The sequence below is a fragment of the Topomyia yanbarensis genome, chromosome 1 (genome assembly GCF_030247195.1).
Source record: "Topomyia yanbarensis strain Yona2022 chromosome 1, ASM3024719v1, whole genome shotgun sequence".
Classification (NCBI taxonomy): Eukaryota; Metazoa; Arthropoda; class Insecta; order Diptera; family Culicidae; genus Topomyia; species Topomyia yanbarensis.
In genome coordinates, this window is record NC_080670.1 from 31,633,993 (window position 1) to 31,651,620 (window position 17,628).

At 43.0% G+C, this 17,628-nt stretch overlaps 2 protein-coding genes across 3 annotated transcripts in view; both read right to left on the reverse strand.

Annotated features, from left to right (window-relative positions):
* Positions 1-4,899: 4,899 nt before the first annotated feature.
* LOC131677285 (serine/threonine-protein phosphatase 5) lies at positions 4,900-8,286 on the reverse strand. The gene is made up of 7 exons (XM_058957002.1): positions 7,911-8,286; positions 7,235-7,627; positions 7,050-7,171; positions 6,720-6,990; positions 6,213-6,663; positions 6,070-6,151; positions 4,900-5,935 (listed from the first exon to the last, which is right to left on the reverse strand). The coding sequence occupies exons 1-7, from the start codon at positions 8,044-8,046 to the stop codon at positions 5,879-5,881; spliced, it is 1,512 nt and encodes a 503-aa protein (XP_058812985.1). The 5' UTR covers positions 8,047-8,286; the 3' UTR covers positions 4,900-5,878.
* Positions 8,287-10,218: 1,932 nt separating this feature from the next.
* Positions 10,219-17,628, reverse strand: part of LOC131677286 (titin-like) — a 139,829-nt gene continuing 132,419 nt past the window's right edge. For both annotated transcript variants that reach the window (XM_058957004.1, XM_058957003.1), the window contains exons 2-3: positions 13,942-14,503; positions 10,219-13,883 (exon numbers count right to left, since the gene is read on the reverse strand). In XM_058957004.1, coding sequence (XP_058812987.1) covers positions 10,292-13,883; positions 13,942-14,423 — 4,074 coding nt within the window. In that variant the 5' untranslated portion in view covers positions 14,424-14,503 and the 3' untranslated portion in view covers positions 10,219-10,291. The remainder of the gene's footprint in view (positions 13,884-13,941; positions 14,504-17,628) is intronic.

The following is a 17,628-nucleotide window of genomic DNA, read 5'->3' on the forward strand; positions in this document are numbered from 1 at the left end:
TGTTACACCACCGTAAAAAATCGAACTTTTTTAGTTGCTCTAAAATTTGTTTTAGAATGATGTAAAAGATATGTCAAAAATGGAAGTGAACAAATATTATTATTACTATTACTAAATTTTCAATTCTGCCGTAACACCACTTATGTATACTCACGAGCGTACTGCAAACTTTAACCAATCATATATTTTTAACTAACCGGTAATATAACTCAAGCAAATGATTTTTGATTGTTCTAAAATCTTCAAAATTGATGTACGAAGGATTTTATTTTTTTATTTATATTTTTTTTTTAATCAGCAATTTTGTGTCCATTTTTATGCCATTTTTCATTTTTCAAATGTGCGCCGTTTCGCCAAAAATCAAAATATCGAGAACAAAACTTTAATTTTTTGTTCTAGGCTTTGCCCTGTAAAAAAATACGGGAGATATATTTTTGGCCATGGCGCCCTTAAAAAAAACGCTCCTACGGAAAATGCTGCACAGTCGCCATTTTGTGATTTTTTTTCTCTTTCTATTTAACAGGGCTCAATACGTTAGCATAACTTTGCCATGGATTTTAGTGTTTTTACAAGATGTAAAAATAGAAAAAAATAACGTTACAGCCTCTCCGTCGGGTCTTGTTGACGCATCTTACTGCTGCGTGTTGAGATCCCCTTCCTTGGTGGTGAAACATTAGGTGTGTCGTCTGCCGCACTTTGGGGGTCATTCGGTCCGTCTTCTCTCACGCTTTCGTTCACGTCAGGTCAGGACCTACGTTCACGTCATCGGTACTGCATTCATGATGCTCACGATCGGGTGTTCTTGTTTGTTTCTTGTACTCACGGGTTGTTGTTGTAAATCTTTCTTTGTTGGTTTTTTATTCTTTATAGGTGGTGTTGGTTTGGAGACATTTGGTGTTATCGTTGTTACTTCGATGTTGGTAATGGCAGTTGGTTTAGTGGTACTGGCTATCGTGTGATGAAATTAGTTAAACAATGTTTTTGTGCTTCAATACCTATATTATTATTCCTATTGTACGAGATCTCGATTGATTTTTTTATTGTGCCCAGAAAAATTCCAGGAATATGCCTATTTTTTGTACTCTACCATTTAAAAACAATTTCACGCAGTTTATATATAGATCTTAGAAGTAAATCAGTAACACAAACATTGCTGTAAAATAAATATTTTCACTTCCAATTTCAACAGTGTAAGTCCCTCCCTTTACTGTCTATTCTAATAGGTTATAAAAGCCTAGAAATTTGGGCATAAAGGCACAGGCCTAGGAAATAGGTTATTTAAAATAATTTAAAATAACAACGCTTAAGGAAGACGGAAGTCGTTAAATGATCCCGCCGTAAGTCTTTCCAATCTACTATCGATTGGACCTTGGTCGATCAAAAATTACAGAAACCAGGCGACGTGTACGTACTTTGGAATAAAAATAATAAAACTAGTGCAAAATATATTTCTTTTTTATCACTGTACAAGGTGGTATTCTTATACTAACCTCATTATGGGGATGCTATTTCGGATATAACTGTAGCATTTCTACTTCAGCCGCCCGTTCCGGGACAGACGCTGCTTCGAGCCTCTCCTACCTTAAAAACAGACGTTCGAAATCTAAGGGTGCGAACAAAAGCAGTTTAAAAGTGTTTGCTAAGGACGCAATCCATTGAACTTCTGCCACTTAACTGACAATATTTCCAACGGACGCAGCACCATCTATATTTCACTGTCTACATTCGCAGATCGGCGCGCATTATGGCAAGTGCATACGTTCACTGCGCGAAGACCATCAAATCAGATGACCGAATATATGAACCTCGTAACAACCCGTTCTAGAAAATTCTTGCAAGAAACCCACATTTATTTTGGTTGTGCAATGAATGTGTCAAGCTAATAAAATTCGCTCGTTTATGCTACACCATTTCCTCGCTTGGGTGTGTTATCGCTGCTAACGCTGAGAAAACGGATGACTTCCGTGCTGAGCTAAAAGCCGAGTTTAACAACAACAACAAAAATTCGCGCCTCGCTAGAATGATTTTAATAGCTTCTCCATGCCGGCCAAATCCCAGTAGCTTTCGACCACCACCAATAAGCATGGTAAGTGCGTCTTCCCAACAGAGATTTAGTTTTAAATGATATTTAACAGTCGTTTTTGGCAAAATATACGGCTACATTACTGCACTGCCATAATGCTTTTTTACTGCTGTTGTACATTCAAGTTACCGACAAGAAGTTTTTTTATGCTACTTTACAGCATACCTTAAATGTTTGGCGGTTACCTGGGAATAGCAAGATTGCTACGATTCCACCTCCCACGCCATTGATCTGATTGCATCTTCGCTCAAGGGGCAAGTACTACGACTTCAATACGACGCTGTGTGAAAAGTCGTACTTAATTAGTTACTTAAAGTACCGTTAAGGACCACAAAGTACATTGTATATCCCCAATATTTGAAATGTACATGACAAATTGGCTGTAATTTAATAACAGGAAATTTTCTAAGTACGGATACGCCATAAGTTACACCGCCTTTATAAAGAAGTGTTGATGCTGAGCGCAAACCTGGACGCGACGCACAAAGTAGTATGGAATCTTCCAATTCCCCCACTACAGTTGAGCCCTGGCCACCAGTGCTCAGCAGTCGTCCCAGTCTTGTGTGTGTGTGGGTACCAAAGCGATCTTCCAAGCCGCCGTTATCGTCATCGTCTGACTCTCGCCGTAAGCTACTACCGATCCATTCCTGCTGTCTGCATCACGCCATCGGGCTTCAACGCAAACTGAGATGCACCGCAATTGGTATTACGGAAGCCCTCGATCCCTCCGCCACAGCCGAGCAATTGCAGCCAGCGATCATCGGTCGTCCAATTTCTGTGTGTGGGATGGGTCAAAGGATTTTCCAACGCACCACAAATAGCAAGTATACATCTGCCCCGAACACTTCAAGTGCTGATGTATTCTTCGTTTCCAGCAATTTGCCAATATCTTGTGGCCAGATGTCAACCATTTATCTCGTCGACGACGATCGTCGTATTCTGGGGCGCGATGCAGTTGATTCGGGAGGACTCGAATTCTCCACCATAGTCGAACAAGCGACCGTCAGCTGTTAAGATACTGTTCGTGAGAATTTTCCAACGCGCTCAAAATGGCAACATGGCTTCCCTCTCTGCTGAACATGATCCGTCATCCAACAACGTCCAGGTTTACTACTAGAATGTTGGTGGCTGAAATTCATCAACGGACAGTTATTTGCTCGCGACCACGGTGTTTTTATGACGTTATCGCCTTGACCAAGACGTGGCTCGATATCCGTACTGTGTCTCGCCAGGTGTTTGGTTCAGCATTCGATGTCTATCGCTGTGACCGCAACGCCCTCAACAGCCATAAGACATCGGGTGGTGGTGGTGTGCTTATTGCTGTTCGCCATGGTGTAAAAGTGATCAACAATCACCGATAGGTGAGCTCCGAGCAAGTGAGGAACTTGCCGATCGCTATCTGTTTCTGGTGTGTCGTGATTCTCAGCTATATCGATGTACATCTTTGCTTCGTTTCTTTCATAACCTCGATCGCCGCCCTAACTGAAGATATTGCTACACCGGGCGACTTCATCTTACCTGGCTAGAAGTGGTGCCAGGCTGTAATGGATTTCTACGATTGGAAAAATCTGCGCTTATCAACAACGCGTGATGTATTCTGGATAGCTACAGCAGCACAACTTTTCGGAAAATCATTTATGTCATCAACGAGAATGGACGTACATTGCACCTCTGCTTTGTAAGTGCCCAGGATTACGCTCCATAATTACTGCTGCGCTGCTCCGACGATGCAGCGAAGAGGGTTTCTAATATCCTCAACTACCTCATCGACTTTAGACGATTAAAAGTTGCCAAGCGAGCTGCACATGAAAAATTCTTGAAACTATATGACACTTGCATTACATAACCACTACTTTCAACTCAACCACGAATATAAACAGCAAAGCAGACGGCCTTTTTCAGATACCGTCCACTGAACCATCAACCGAATTTGCGTCGATAATACTGCCCTTCTTAAAGCTAAATTCCAAGCTGAAAGCATCAATTTCCTCGGGTCCAGATGTTTTCTCGATTTTTATCAAAAAGTGCGTCAGCGGGCTTCTTTAACCACTTCGACGAGTCTTCGAGCTATCACCCACTACTGGACTATTCCCTTTCTGCTGGAAAGCAGCCCGAAGGTTTCCAGTTCTTAAAAAGGGAAACAAATCGAACACTGATAACTGTCAGGGAATCTCGTGTTCAAGTGCCGTATCAACACTATTCGAGCTGGTTGAACCTCGTTCATAGCAAATTTACTCGATGAATTCGCTGACGAATTGGAAACCGGATCTATCTACGGACTTTGACAAAATCAATCATGATATTGCAATAGCGAAATTGGACAAACTCGGTATTCACGGACAACAACCGCGCTGGTTTCGTTTCGTTCCTACCTCAAGGGAAGGCAGCTCCAGGATTGTCTGATTGTCTATCTGCACCATTCCTTGCTACATCCGGCATCCCACAAGGAAGCCATTTCGACCCAGTAATATTATTCCTCCACTTTAATGATGTCAATATTAAATTACAAGGACCCCGCCTTTCTTACGCCGATGCCAAATTTCGTCAAAGTGAACTGGAGTGCTTTAGTACGTGGTGTGATCTAAACAGAATGGGTTTAAACCCAAGCAAAGGCTCAAACGTGACATTCACTCGGAAACGCCTTCCGATTCAGTTTAACTACTTTTTTTTCGACACGAGCATTCCAAGACAGGATTCATCATTGATTCGGCACTAACGTTCAAAACACATACTTCATACATCGTCGATAAGGCGTCAAGAAAGGTTGGGTTCCGCACATTTCCAATACTCAAAGCGGTGAAAAAAAGAAACTCCACTCAGTTGAAACAATGCTCAAATGTAATTTATTTTTTATTATGACTATTTTTTCCTAAAACTTAATACGATTTGATCCACGTACATGCCCAATCTGAACCATACTTTCTTCGTGTTTTGTTCTAATCAGTAACTTTACTAACGCACAACTGCTGACCGGAGCTGGATCAACATGAGAAAAAGAATGCTCGTTCGGGGCGCTCCATACAATTAAAATTAAGAATGTAATTATGTTGAAAACATCACAAGTTTTCTCATGTTGATCTTTCTAACAGCCGACGACTCGGTGATACAAGGTTTCATATTCCTTGGCTTGAATTTGTTTGTTCGCCTAGTGTTTGTTGATTTTTTTTAAATATGCCTTTTAAATCGCTGGTTTCGAACAGCAATACGCGATGTGTATAAAATTTACTTTTTTAATTAAATTTAGTGTTCCTTTTTTCACTCAGTGATTTTTTGTTTATGTTACTAACTCGTGTTAGTGGATTTAGTTAATGTGAATGTGTATGTGTGTGATCGTACATATAAATTCACTAACAACTAGTTTCTGGTATGCTCAGTATTTGAACATATTTTTTTTTAATAAGGTATCTACAAGTTTCGCCTCTTCTTACTCAGTTCAAAACCTAACGATCTACAATAGCACTAGAAAAACTCTTGTGGATTGAACAAAAAAAACAGGAATATGAGCTGTCTTCTGAAGTTGTACCTGGCTTCCAATATTTTTTTTTTTGTTACTTTTGATTTAGCCATAAAATTTTAAGAGAACATTGCTATGAAGAAGAAAAAGAAATTTCCCTAGGACACGTGAAAGAAAACACCTCTCCGATTGGATAGTAGTAAAAGCTAGAAATGTTCAACGTAGCATTTCCAGCATTATTAATAATTTCAGATACCCTACTCCCCGGGCACCTTCCCATTGGAATCCGGTTCCGATTTTCTGCTGGCAGTTGCACGCAACGCTCATTAGCAAAGAAGTTGCTACGCAAGCATGCTAAGCGAGCTGGCGTAGGCCATCGGCTTCACCTTCGGGTGGGGCTGAAATGATCCATCGGTTCATAATTAGAGTGCTGCAATTTCACAAACTAGCAGACACAACACTTTTCACATTATGGGCTATGACACATTAGGTAAGTGTAGAGTGTTGAGTCTACTCACTGAATTATACTTACAACAGCAGCATAGGTTTTAAACTGAGGCTTCAGGTCTTTGCCTTTCAGATTAATAAACGCCCCCAAGTTACCCATAGCGTCACTAGAATTAAACAACTTTGAGCAACTGTTTTCTCTAAACACAAAACCAAGACCATTCTCACCAGTAGTTCGGAGCGGAGAACACCGTAATACACTGGCCATAGTGTGCCACCTCGTACCCTTCATCCTTAACCTCGTGACTCCGGATGACGTAATCCAGATTGTTGAACTCCAGAAACCGTTTCGTCACGTCCGGTCCGAACTGTATGCCGACGCCCCTTTTCGATGGTGCCCGGCCATTCTGGGGCTGCGGATCGGACCACAACAGTTCACACATCAGACCCTCCTCCGGCGGTTGTCGGTTCCGATCGATTGCACGTAGGTCGTCCAGCGACACATTGTCCTTGGTGAAAAGGCCTCCGTGCATGACCAGCACCTTGCCGTTGATGCAGTGTGCCAGCGGTAGCCAGTTGTACACGATCGTAAACATTTCCGACATGGTTTGCGAGTATTTGGCTATCACCTCACCGGTGAAGCCGTACATTTGATTCATGTTTACACTCTCGTGGTTACCTGCAAGGGAATGGCAAAGAAATTTGACACATCCATTCCATATCGCAATGACCTACCTCTCGACAGGAAGAAATGATTTGGGTACAGCAGCTTGAAACCAAACAGCGTAAATATGCATTCCACCGAGAACGAACCCCGATCGACAAAGTCCCCGTTGAAAAGGTACGGGTTCGATTCCGATGGCAGTCCGTTAATCTCGAAAATGTTAAGCAAATCGTAGAACTGGCCGTGAATGTCACCGCACACCGTAAACTTCGACTCGTCCGGTACTACAATGTCCACCAGAGAGGGTTGCTTTTTGAAAAGGGACTCCACTTCGCACAGAATCTGTACGAAAAATCATGTTATTCCGATATTTTGCTAAATAAGCCGTAAACTTATCTTACCCGATAGGCAAAGTTTTTATGAAGCTTTTTCTCGTTCTTATACCACTCCATGAGACACTTCATGAAATCCAGCGTTACTTTGCCGTCCTCCAGCTTTGGTCCTTCGTAATCCGCCTCGATCGCTACAGAAAAAAACAGTAATAATTACCGCTACTCCAAAAATGAGCATAATGCAGAACACTCACTGGCCGACTCCAGATCCCGGCACATCTCCAGCAGACTCTTTTCCTGTTTATCAACGGCGATAGCCCGCTCGAAGGCCATCTTCTTGACCACCTTGTTGCACTCGGTGTACTTGAGCTGGGCATCCTTATCGCCGGGACACCGCTTGGCCACAAACTCCAGATCCTGCAGTGCTAGCTTGAACTTTCCCAGTGCCATGTGAGCTCCCGCTCTCCGGTAGTATCCCTTCAGATAGGCCGGATTACACTTGATGGCCTGAACGGCATCGTTCAGCGCATAACCGAACGCCTCCTGCCGTAGGTAGGCGAAGCTACGGTTTGCATAGTATACCGCGTTAGCTCCGTCCGCTTCGATTGCCTCCGTGTACAGCCTGACGGCATTGTCGTAGTCTTTGTCTGTGGGGGAATTAGTAATTTCGTTTAGGAATTTTTCTAGTTTGTGGATTACAAAACGAATCGCGAGGATCTGTTTTCGGTTACGCACTTTTTGACTGTATCGATTGATTCTACCGAAAACTGAAGGCTGTTCCCAGCATTTATTATTGTTGGTTCTGTTGTATTTATTTTTATGCCATTTCTAAACAGGAAAGCCTACTGGACTGGACTCTGCATGGATCGTTCTAGGTTAAGCATGCACTACAAAAACAAGCTAAAAGAATTGCCGGAAAGGATTACTCACTTTTAAAGTGCTCATTGGCTTGATTCTTCAGCTCCTCAGCCCGTTCTTTGTCGGGCTCCACGTTTTTGCTGATTTCCTCCGCCGCCGAGGTCACGGCTGCTGTTCCCTCGTCCGGCGTTGGGGCGGCTGTAGACATTTTACTGGGCACTCTTGCTTCAACTGTTTTCACTTCTACACTGTGACCGAACCGTACAAACCGGGTTTCGAAACGATTTTGCACTAACTTCTAGCAGCTGATTTCGACTGAACTATTACAAATTTGCTGGAAAATCTAACGAAACTGCTCTTTTATGCTGCTGTAATCACTGAATGTGATTCAATCACCCACAGACAGTACGAATTGGGGAGAAGGAAAAAAAAAGACACTACCTCCGGAGCAAACAGCTGTCAAATCAATGTGTTTGTCAGATTTTCACTGCCCAGCGGGCCTAAACGGCTAGGGTGAAGCATTTTTTTTTTCTTTCAAAGCTCGAGTACTTTTTCAAATGGACGTATGTAACATTTGCTAGAAACAGGAAGAAACGAATTTGAAATTTCCTGCAGAAAATTTTAAATCTTATTTAAAAATACTGGAGAAAATCAATGTTGGCATTTAACATTATTTTCCACACATTTTCATGTATCGTAACAGCCTTGGTAACAGCTCTATTTGTTTGATGAAAAAACAGCTTGAAACGTCTTTTCTTGACTGCATCATACACCGTCATAATCTTCGTCTTGAAAGTTATTTTGTGTAATACGTGAAGTCAGATTCGACTGTCTATAATGTCTGAAAACAGTTACGTCGTTTGATTTTTGCGATTCTTTGAGAGTTACAGTGATTAAACTGTAACTTAGTATTAAATATAAGCAAATCTCGTGTACCGTTTCAAATGGACGTATGCTACTTTTGGCAGAATCCTATTTCAAAAATACTGGCAAAATCCCAACATCGATTTCACATTTACAATTGAGCCACCGAAAATAAAAGTGAGATGCTATTATCGTGTTTGAATCCTGATCGCTGAATTATTTCCAAAATCCATATGAAAATGATTGTTTTGAATAAACCTACCTTGATTGATGCATTTTAGATTCCCAGCTTACTCGATATTGGGCCGCCAGTCTCCTTGAACGCCCGTCGCACGCGCATCTTCTTTGATTGAATGGTTCTTCCGACATTCGCGCTACATGTCCAGCCCACTGTAGCCTGCCGCGCTTTATTGGCCTTCCAATGTCAGCATGTTTTCATACTTGGTACAGCTAGTGGTTCATGTGTCTGCGTTATTCTCCATTCTCTACTGAGCCGCCGAGTATTGAATGTAGAATTCTCTGACCCACTGCTTCTTTTAACGCCCATGTTTTATATCTGTACAGAGAAACAGGAAGTATCAGCAATTTCGGTAGAACAACTGCGGGACTTTAGCTGCCTACGTAACCCATAGAAAGTCCTATTCGTAATCGCAACAGGCTTTCTTACCTTGCGGCTAACATCGTTATGACATGCCACTTCCTTGAAAATATAAGAATTTGTCGACAAACTCGTACCGTACCCCAGCGATTTCCGTCTCGAAGCCAAAACCGTTATGAATGCCTCGCTCTCTACCAGCTCTGCTCATTAAAGCATAAGAGTCCCATATTGAAAAACAGCAAGCCGAGAAAAACGCTGTTCAAGATTTACATTTTCATTGACCCTTATGGATGAGACAAACATGTTATGATATTTTTTTCGATATTTTCTCAACAAACCTGGCAATTTTACTTGTGCATTGTGATTCAGTGGTGATACAGAATACAATCCAACAGATAACTGATTTTCGACAAAAATCTATATGGGAGTCTTATGCTTTTAGGGGCAGACTGCTACTCTTGACAGGGTTTATAGTAAATCCGATTCCTTCAGCTTTTCTTTTAAAAGGAAAAAAATGCCTCTTTCACTGTTCTGCGATCAACGCAATGTTTTTCACATCAGATATTCCTATCGCGCCTATCGTCACAAACGAGTACCTCCAACTATTTTGATGCTTGATTTTGACCCGTCCAGGGTCATTCGGATCAGTTTAATAAATTTTGTGGGAAATCACATAGATTGGACATATCAAGCTTTATCTGGCAGCTTTTTTTCTGCCAAGACCGCTAACTACCAAAATAACAAAAACCCGACAAGAAACTAATAAAACTTCAAATAATAATTTTCAAGGCGTAAAATATGTTACTGTCACTTTGCGACTGGCGATTTACTTCTTCTTTTGTACTGGTCGCTGACTAATTTAAAAAGAAAACTAAATATTGAAATTTAATAAAAAAATATAAATATATTTTTGCTCGTTCCTACAATGCAGCAATGTGCCCCACTGAGTATTCACATAATAATTTACATCAGCACATATCCATTTACAATTTTATCGCTTCCGGCTGTGTTTCGCTGCCGTAGATGGCCGAGGAAGCGCCGCCCGCAGCGATGAAGTCGAAGCTGTTGGTGTGACAGCACCACCGCCTGCTCCGGATGGCAATGGGATCGGATGGGGAGGTCGCTTAACTGGTACAGGAGTGGCCGATCCGGCCCTCGGTTTCGGCACCTGTACACCAGGTGGAGGTGCCAACTGTCCTGCGCTAGCTGGTTTCCTCCTTAAAACTCTCGAAGCCTTAGCAGCTACTACTGCTTGTTGATCGATTGCCGGAGACTTGGCTTGTGCTTTGACAGTAGACTTCGGTACCTGTTCGCCTGGCGGAGGAGCCAGCTGAGCTGTGATAGTTGCCGAAGCCGCAGTACCTGCTGGTTGTTGATCTGGTGTTGGCTGTGTTTTGGGTTGTATTTTGGGAGGAGTTCTCCCAGCGTATGCTTTCGTGGGTGATTTCAGGATCATCGCGGAGATTTTTGAACGAGCTGGAGTTTTCGGTACAGCTTTTGAAGGGGTTTTCGATGGTAGTTTCGAAGGAGCTTGTGACGGTCCTGGCAAAGGACTTCGATAGGGGGCTGGCGAATAAGCTTTCAAAATACCTTTTTTGGGCGCTTTTGCATGCAGAACTTGTGAAGCAATACCAGCGACTGATCCTTGTGCTTTCTTTATCATATTGCTAGCCTGCTTACTGGCTGCTTTGGCAGCTGCATTAGATACGTTGTCTCGAAGTGCGCGGCTTGAATGGAGAAGAGCTTCTTGCTGTTGCTGTGCTTTATCCATAAGATTTATAACTTCCACTTTAACTACTTCTTCCGGGAACAAACCACGTTTACGTTGTTTTTTCTCCGGCGTAAATGTTCGTCTGATTAAGGTCGGACTGAATGGTAATATCCGTCGCACAGGCCTAGCGAAGAATGTAGCTGTAGCCGCTCCTATGTCATCCATCTGTAAATCATCCGTTATCATTGAATCGTCCTCCAGTATTCCTTCGTCTCTCTCTTCGCCCCAATCAATTGTGAACCGTTCGTATTCTGGTAACAACACCTCTTCCTCCTCGTCGAAATCTACTAGAGTATCCTCATCAACTGGTTGTCGAGAAGCTATACGAAGCGTTTTCAGTCGGGACTCAATCTCAGCTCGTCTAGATCCTCGCACTGGTGCCATATCTTCTGGAAGCTCTGGCTCGAGGGCAACGATTTCGTCAAGGACTTCTTCTAATCCTTCCACGACGGCGTTGCAATTGTCCAACACTTCTGCATGCTGAGATAAAGCGGAAGCATTTGCAACCGCAACGGCTTCTAACTGCACTGAATGTTGCAGTTCTTCTACAATGCTATCCATCAATTCGTTCAAACTTCCTTCGAGTAACGATCCTTCAAAGCTGATTTCCCCCAGTGCTTCAGCGAATTTTTCTTGTATTTGTTCAGTTCCTACACCTCCATCCACTCCAGCATCACCAAAGATGTCTTCTTCAATGTCATCATCCGCTATTAGTCCAAGCGAAGACTCGTCCATATCTTGCACAATATGCTCCCATTCATTCGACAGATTTTGCAACTGATTCGATATATTAACTAGCTCCTCCACGGCGTTTTCTATACGCTGCTCTGCTTCTTCTTGAACAACCGAATCAGGGATCGCTTGCGAAACGCCCTGTAATAGTTCTGCTCCTTCGATCGTTGTTGCAATTTCTTCCGAAAGTTCCTGCATCTGTAGTGCAAGAGGACTAAAGTGAACTAGATTTTCTTGTATGTCGGGAACTTCTTCGGTATCGAGAACTTCTTCTGTGCCAACTTCAATCTCTACGGGTTGTGGAGTTCTCGGTGTTGCTGACTCTCTTGATCTCATCAGTCGGATGTACTCCATTCTAGATCGTATCTGTTCCATTGCTTCGCTATCTGTCCCATACACTACGGGCACTTCGGGCGTTGGCGGAGCCTGCGCCAATGCTTCGCTCACCTCTTGAAGCCGATCCCGACTTTCTTCCAGCACATCGCTTCCTCTGCTAAACTCCATCAACATATTTTCCACAGACTGCGTTTGCGGTAGTTCATTAATGTTGGCCAATATTTCCTGGTGCGCCTCCACTTGCTGATCAATTTGGTTCATAATTATAGCAATCTTCGCCGGCGTTCCACCTGTGATGAGATCCATCATGGTAGCTGCTGTTGTAGGCGTCTTTGGACTGAATACGGGTACACCACCACTGATGTCTATCAAGTCTCCACCGGGAACTCGGCGGGGAGTTTTAGGAGTTCTAAACAATGCTTCGTCGGCAGGTCGGGATGAAGCTTGAGGAGTTGTAGGTATAGGTGCAGCTCTCGGAGATACTCGTACTGGTGTGCGGGGGCTGGGGACTCCAATAGCTTCGCTGTAGGCTCTGCGTGCTTGCTCCAATACGGTAAGAGGTCGTCTATCCCAGTCACCTGCATCGGCTAGGAAGTCATCAGCGCCTAGCAATTCATCATCGCCTAGCAATTCATCATCGGCTAGCGAGTCATCATCACCTAGCAAGTCATCATCGACTAAAATGTTCTCATCCATAACTTCGTCCTCGAGCATTGGTGATGCAGGTGGACCACCGGTTAGGAAATCATCATCGACGAGGAAGCCTTCCTCTGTAATTTCATCATCAAGCATTGTTGAATACGGCGGACGGCGGTGGCTTGTTTCTCTCTCCGTCGGTTCGGGTGGTGCGAGATAGCCGCCAGTTTTTGGATACGGAGGGCGTCGGTGGCTGGTTTCTCTTTCAGTTAGTGCAGGTGGTGCGAGTTGGTATCTTCTTTCCTCGGCAATTGATGTAGGTTGAGCGGGACGGTCACTTCTTTGCGCGGGAGCTGGTAAATGCTGGATTGGTGGTGCCGTGATATACTCCATTGGATCAACGCCTTGTAGCGCCCAATAGAGCTCGATTGGATCTTCACTTGCCGGGGGCGGTGGTAAAAATTCGGCGGCTTCATCCAGTAACGCGGGTTTATAGGGTTCCGGTTCTAAATCTTCCGGTTTGGGTGCTCTTGTCATATAATAATTTTCCAGAAGTAAACGCATTCTGGGGGCAGCAGATGCCAACAGTTGTTGACGTCTTTCATCTTCCAGTCTTTGAGCACGAATATGTGGTGGAGTTGGTGGAGCGTTGGGATCCCTTTCAGGTTTAGCTGGAGATTTTGGAATTTCAGGCACAAGTTCCATTGTTGCTGCTGCCGGTGGTGGTGCTGCATCTGCTGGTTTTCTTCGTATTACTCTTCCTGCCATTTTGCCGGTGAGTTTTTTAGGAATAGCGCCTGTCTTTTGGCCGGATTTTTGAGGAACGGTTCCTGGTTTGGCTGTATCAGTTTTTTTCGCACCTTTTTCTTCCGTGGCTTTCGCTGGTTTACCTTTCTCAGGCTCTTTCGTGGCAGGCTTCGCAGTTGGCTTGGGCACTGGTTTTGGTTCTGGTTTCGGTGGCGGACGTACTGGGGCTGGTGGTTCCCAGCTATCATCTAGAGCTCGCTCTGGTTCAGGCTCTGGCCCAGCAGCAGCGGCTGTGGTGGTGGTAGTGGCTTCGCCCGTTTTAGCAACTCCTAGACGTTTTTGCAAACGCTTGGACATTTTTCTGAAGCGAATAAATGTCATAAAAATTATGATCACTGAAGGAAATACTCCATACTTACCCTGTTTTGCCAGTTTGCGAAAAAGCAGCAAAATTTTCGTCTCGGATTATAATTTTCTTTTTACCCCTTTTGTCTACCGTAACCCTCATTTTTGACCGTTCGGCGCGTAAAACCTGTTCAACGCCAGCGTTCAACTCACGCATAGTCGACCGCGTCGGGCCGAGCAAAGGGCGTGGAATTCGAGCTTGGTGGGCACGCTGGAACGCGTCGATCGATTCCAGTGCACACATGTAATAGAAATGGATGCCAAATTTCGGTATCTCTTGAGTAACGGCAAGCTCCGTCAGGATCGGATTGCCGGAGAGGGCAAACTGAACCATCGCGGGTGGTGGAGTCTGCGCCAAATCGTTCGCAATCAATTGCCGCATATCGGCCGGTTGTATTTCCTCTGGAAATGGTTCCAGACTGTTGCCAGCGACGGGTGGTTGTTTGAAGGGGCCAACAATACGCTGCTGCTGGAGGGTGATGAGCAACAGCGTCATATAGTGATTGCGCCGCTCGGCATCGTCCGGCGATTGGCAGGCGGCCAACTTGCGGAGCCATTGGGCGGCTAGTACTTTGTCTTGAGGTGAAACGGAAATGAGATGGTTGGTGAGGGGGATTTGTTGGTTACAAGCTTGTGTTAAACCAAAGAGGCTTAAACGCCAACACTAGAAACATCCACATCTACTTATTTTTTCGAACTCAAATAGCAAATGAAAGCAAAAAGGTGTTTATTAACTTTCTATATTAACGATAAGTTATCGAAAAATGGAATTGGGTATAAAACAATCAGAAAAAAATATGGCACTCAGTTCGGTTTCGCTTAACGCAGATTAATTTTTTTCGGATTATAGTTTTTCAGTCTGTGGTCATTGGTCGCTTTTTTCGAATATGAACGATCCACATGGACATTAGCTAACTTCTTATTTGTTAACAGTTACATCCAATTATGGTCTTAACATGAAAATAAAACAAAAAGGCCTCAAATTTAAAGCCTGGATTCTAGAATTTGGTATCTGTTTTAGACCAATTCTGGACTCCGTTTTCCGATGACAGATCATCGACAAAGTCTGAGATCAATGAAGGAAAGGCAACATCAATAAAAACAGCTCGTCGAATTAGAGCTTCAAAGGAAGTTATTGGCTGAACTACTAAAACTATTCAATGCCACCGTAGCGGAAGAGATAAGGTCCCAAAAGAGCCGCGTGAGTCGTCACTCTGCTCAAAATTGGGTGAACGGATGGCTGGGTTCAACAACAGAAGGCGCATTGGGAGAAAACTGCGTACCATTAGCAGCTACCTACACCGAACTCGGACCACCAGCGAGGTTAGCGGACATCGCAGTGAATTCGCAACAACCGCAGGAGAAGCTAGATGCCGTAAACACAAACTAGCTCAGAAGCAAATGGTTGATTTACGGGAATAGCTGACGCAATGCAAGAAGATGCTCACTCGACTGCAACTGACAAGTACTTAAGTAAACTCTTCACATGATATTGCCAAATCCTGACTTTATTACCAAATCCCCCACGACCGATACCCATATGCTTCAAAATCGTCCTGTCCGCGTGGATCAGACTACAAATTCACACCAGCCAGCACAAATTCCACAGAATCCAACTGTACGAACCTGATGCGGGAAAAACAGCGCGCAGACAGGTCGAGGTGTAAAGGATACGTGACCTTGCACACGACGGGCAGTAAGGACGCGACATCGATTGGGTGTCATTACTGTTATAAACATGGTCACGTCTATGTGAGTGTAACGGGTTCAAAGGCGTCCGCGAGGATGATCGATGGCGAAAGGTTCGTGAGCTAGGATTATGTCAGTTTTCCTCTTCAACCGATGCACAGTCGATGACGGTCAATACCACCACCATCCTGTCCTACATTCGACGAGGAAGGCCGAGAGAGTTTTCGATGGTGGAAGAACACCACGCTCATCTTTACCTACATTCAAGCTCGCTATTTCGGATCGTTCCTGATATAGTTTAGGCAAGTCTAAGGCCGATATCTTTGCCTTCTTAGATGAGGGATCTACGCCGTCGCTAATTGAAGAGGAGCTAACATTGGATCTTGGTATTGATGGAAGTGGAAGCCGCTTTGCCTTCAGTGAACTGGCGACGTGTCTTGAAAAATGGTTTACTTCGAGATCGCAGGAACAGAACATAGCCGAAAGTTCATAATAGCAGAAGCACGGATTGTCGATCGCCTTAACCTGCCTAGCCAGAGTTTCCACTGGGAAGTAGAGGAAAGGAGATGCAAGTACCTGAAAGGAATACCGCTGCAGTTACGTGAGCGTTGTGCCGAAACCTTTAATTGAAATCGATAACCTACGCTTGGCACTGTCTTTGAAGGTTAAGGAAGGAGCCAGCATTGAGCTGGTACCAGTGACGACGAGATTCGGGAGGTGTGTAGACGGCCGACAGCTGGACGAACCCGACAAGGTGCAAAATTTTCATACCTGTGAAAGTAATTCTCTTGAAGCATTGAAGCATTTTTTTGGGATCGAGCAAGTAATTGTTAAAGCACCGGATTCAATGATGTCGGTTCCGACAGCATAAGTCATTAAGTGACTTTACGCTAATCCGGACATACCGCAGACTCAGGTGATTCGCATTTAATGCCAGAATATCCAGACCCCTGTGTTGCAGAGGACAAAAGTTTAAGTCATCGGGAAACTCTAAGCTTGCTCATATGACTCTATTTCACGCTTTTCTAAACTTTCTTTTTTCAACTCGTTACTCTTCCTTGAGTACTATGGCTCTTAATATTGAAAAATATTTCACGCATCCAGTATTTTGCTAATTAAATGTCGTTAGAATATAAAAAGGAAAAAAACAATTATTTTAATTTTTCTGAAACTAATCGATAAAAATTAATCGATAATTTCGATTCTCTAACAGTTACTAATCGATCAAAAATTATTTGATTATCATAACTGTCATCGTCAGATTCGAGAGTATGGCGAGAAGGGATACGCACATCGAGCGATAGAAGATGAGTTGTTCAATAACTACATTGTTATGAAAGGGTCATCCACGTAAGAGTTACTACCAAAACTTTAATTCCTTCCAAAATTTTTTCTTGCTTCCTTTAGCTAAAATAATTCATACGTATTTTTTGTTTTGCCTGAATATGATATACTTTTTTAAGTGATGAGTTTCTGAACTTTTGAATTTTATAAAATTGAACATTTTTTAACCACAGATAACTCGAAAACATGCATGGGAAAATATTAAATAATAGAAGTTCGCATGAGCTCATCCAAAAAATTGTTTTAGTTGCTTTTGTCATTTATGCTATGTACACTGCAAATGTTGGAACACATTAAATATTGAATTGAACTAGAAAAAGGCCTTTTTATTTTTTGAAAATATTTATAATTATATAGAGAAGATACTTTACGAGATATTTCAATTAAACTAGGCCTGATACCGGGCGTTTTTGTGAATGTTATAATTTTAATATCTCGCAAAGTATTTCGATATTCACTCCAAAAATTTTACACAACCTTTTTGGCATGATTCATTATATTGAAAGGAAAAAATAAGCAAAAAAAATATCCAACTTTAAAAAAAATCAATTTATTTATGAAAATTGCAGAATACATAAGTTAAAACACAAACGAAATATCATTCGTAATTTTTCCGGTCATGCAAAAACGCAACTTTTTTTTATTTCTAGAGAAAATTTTCAATAGGA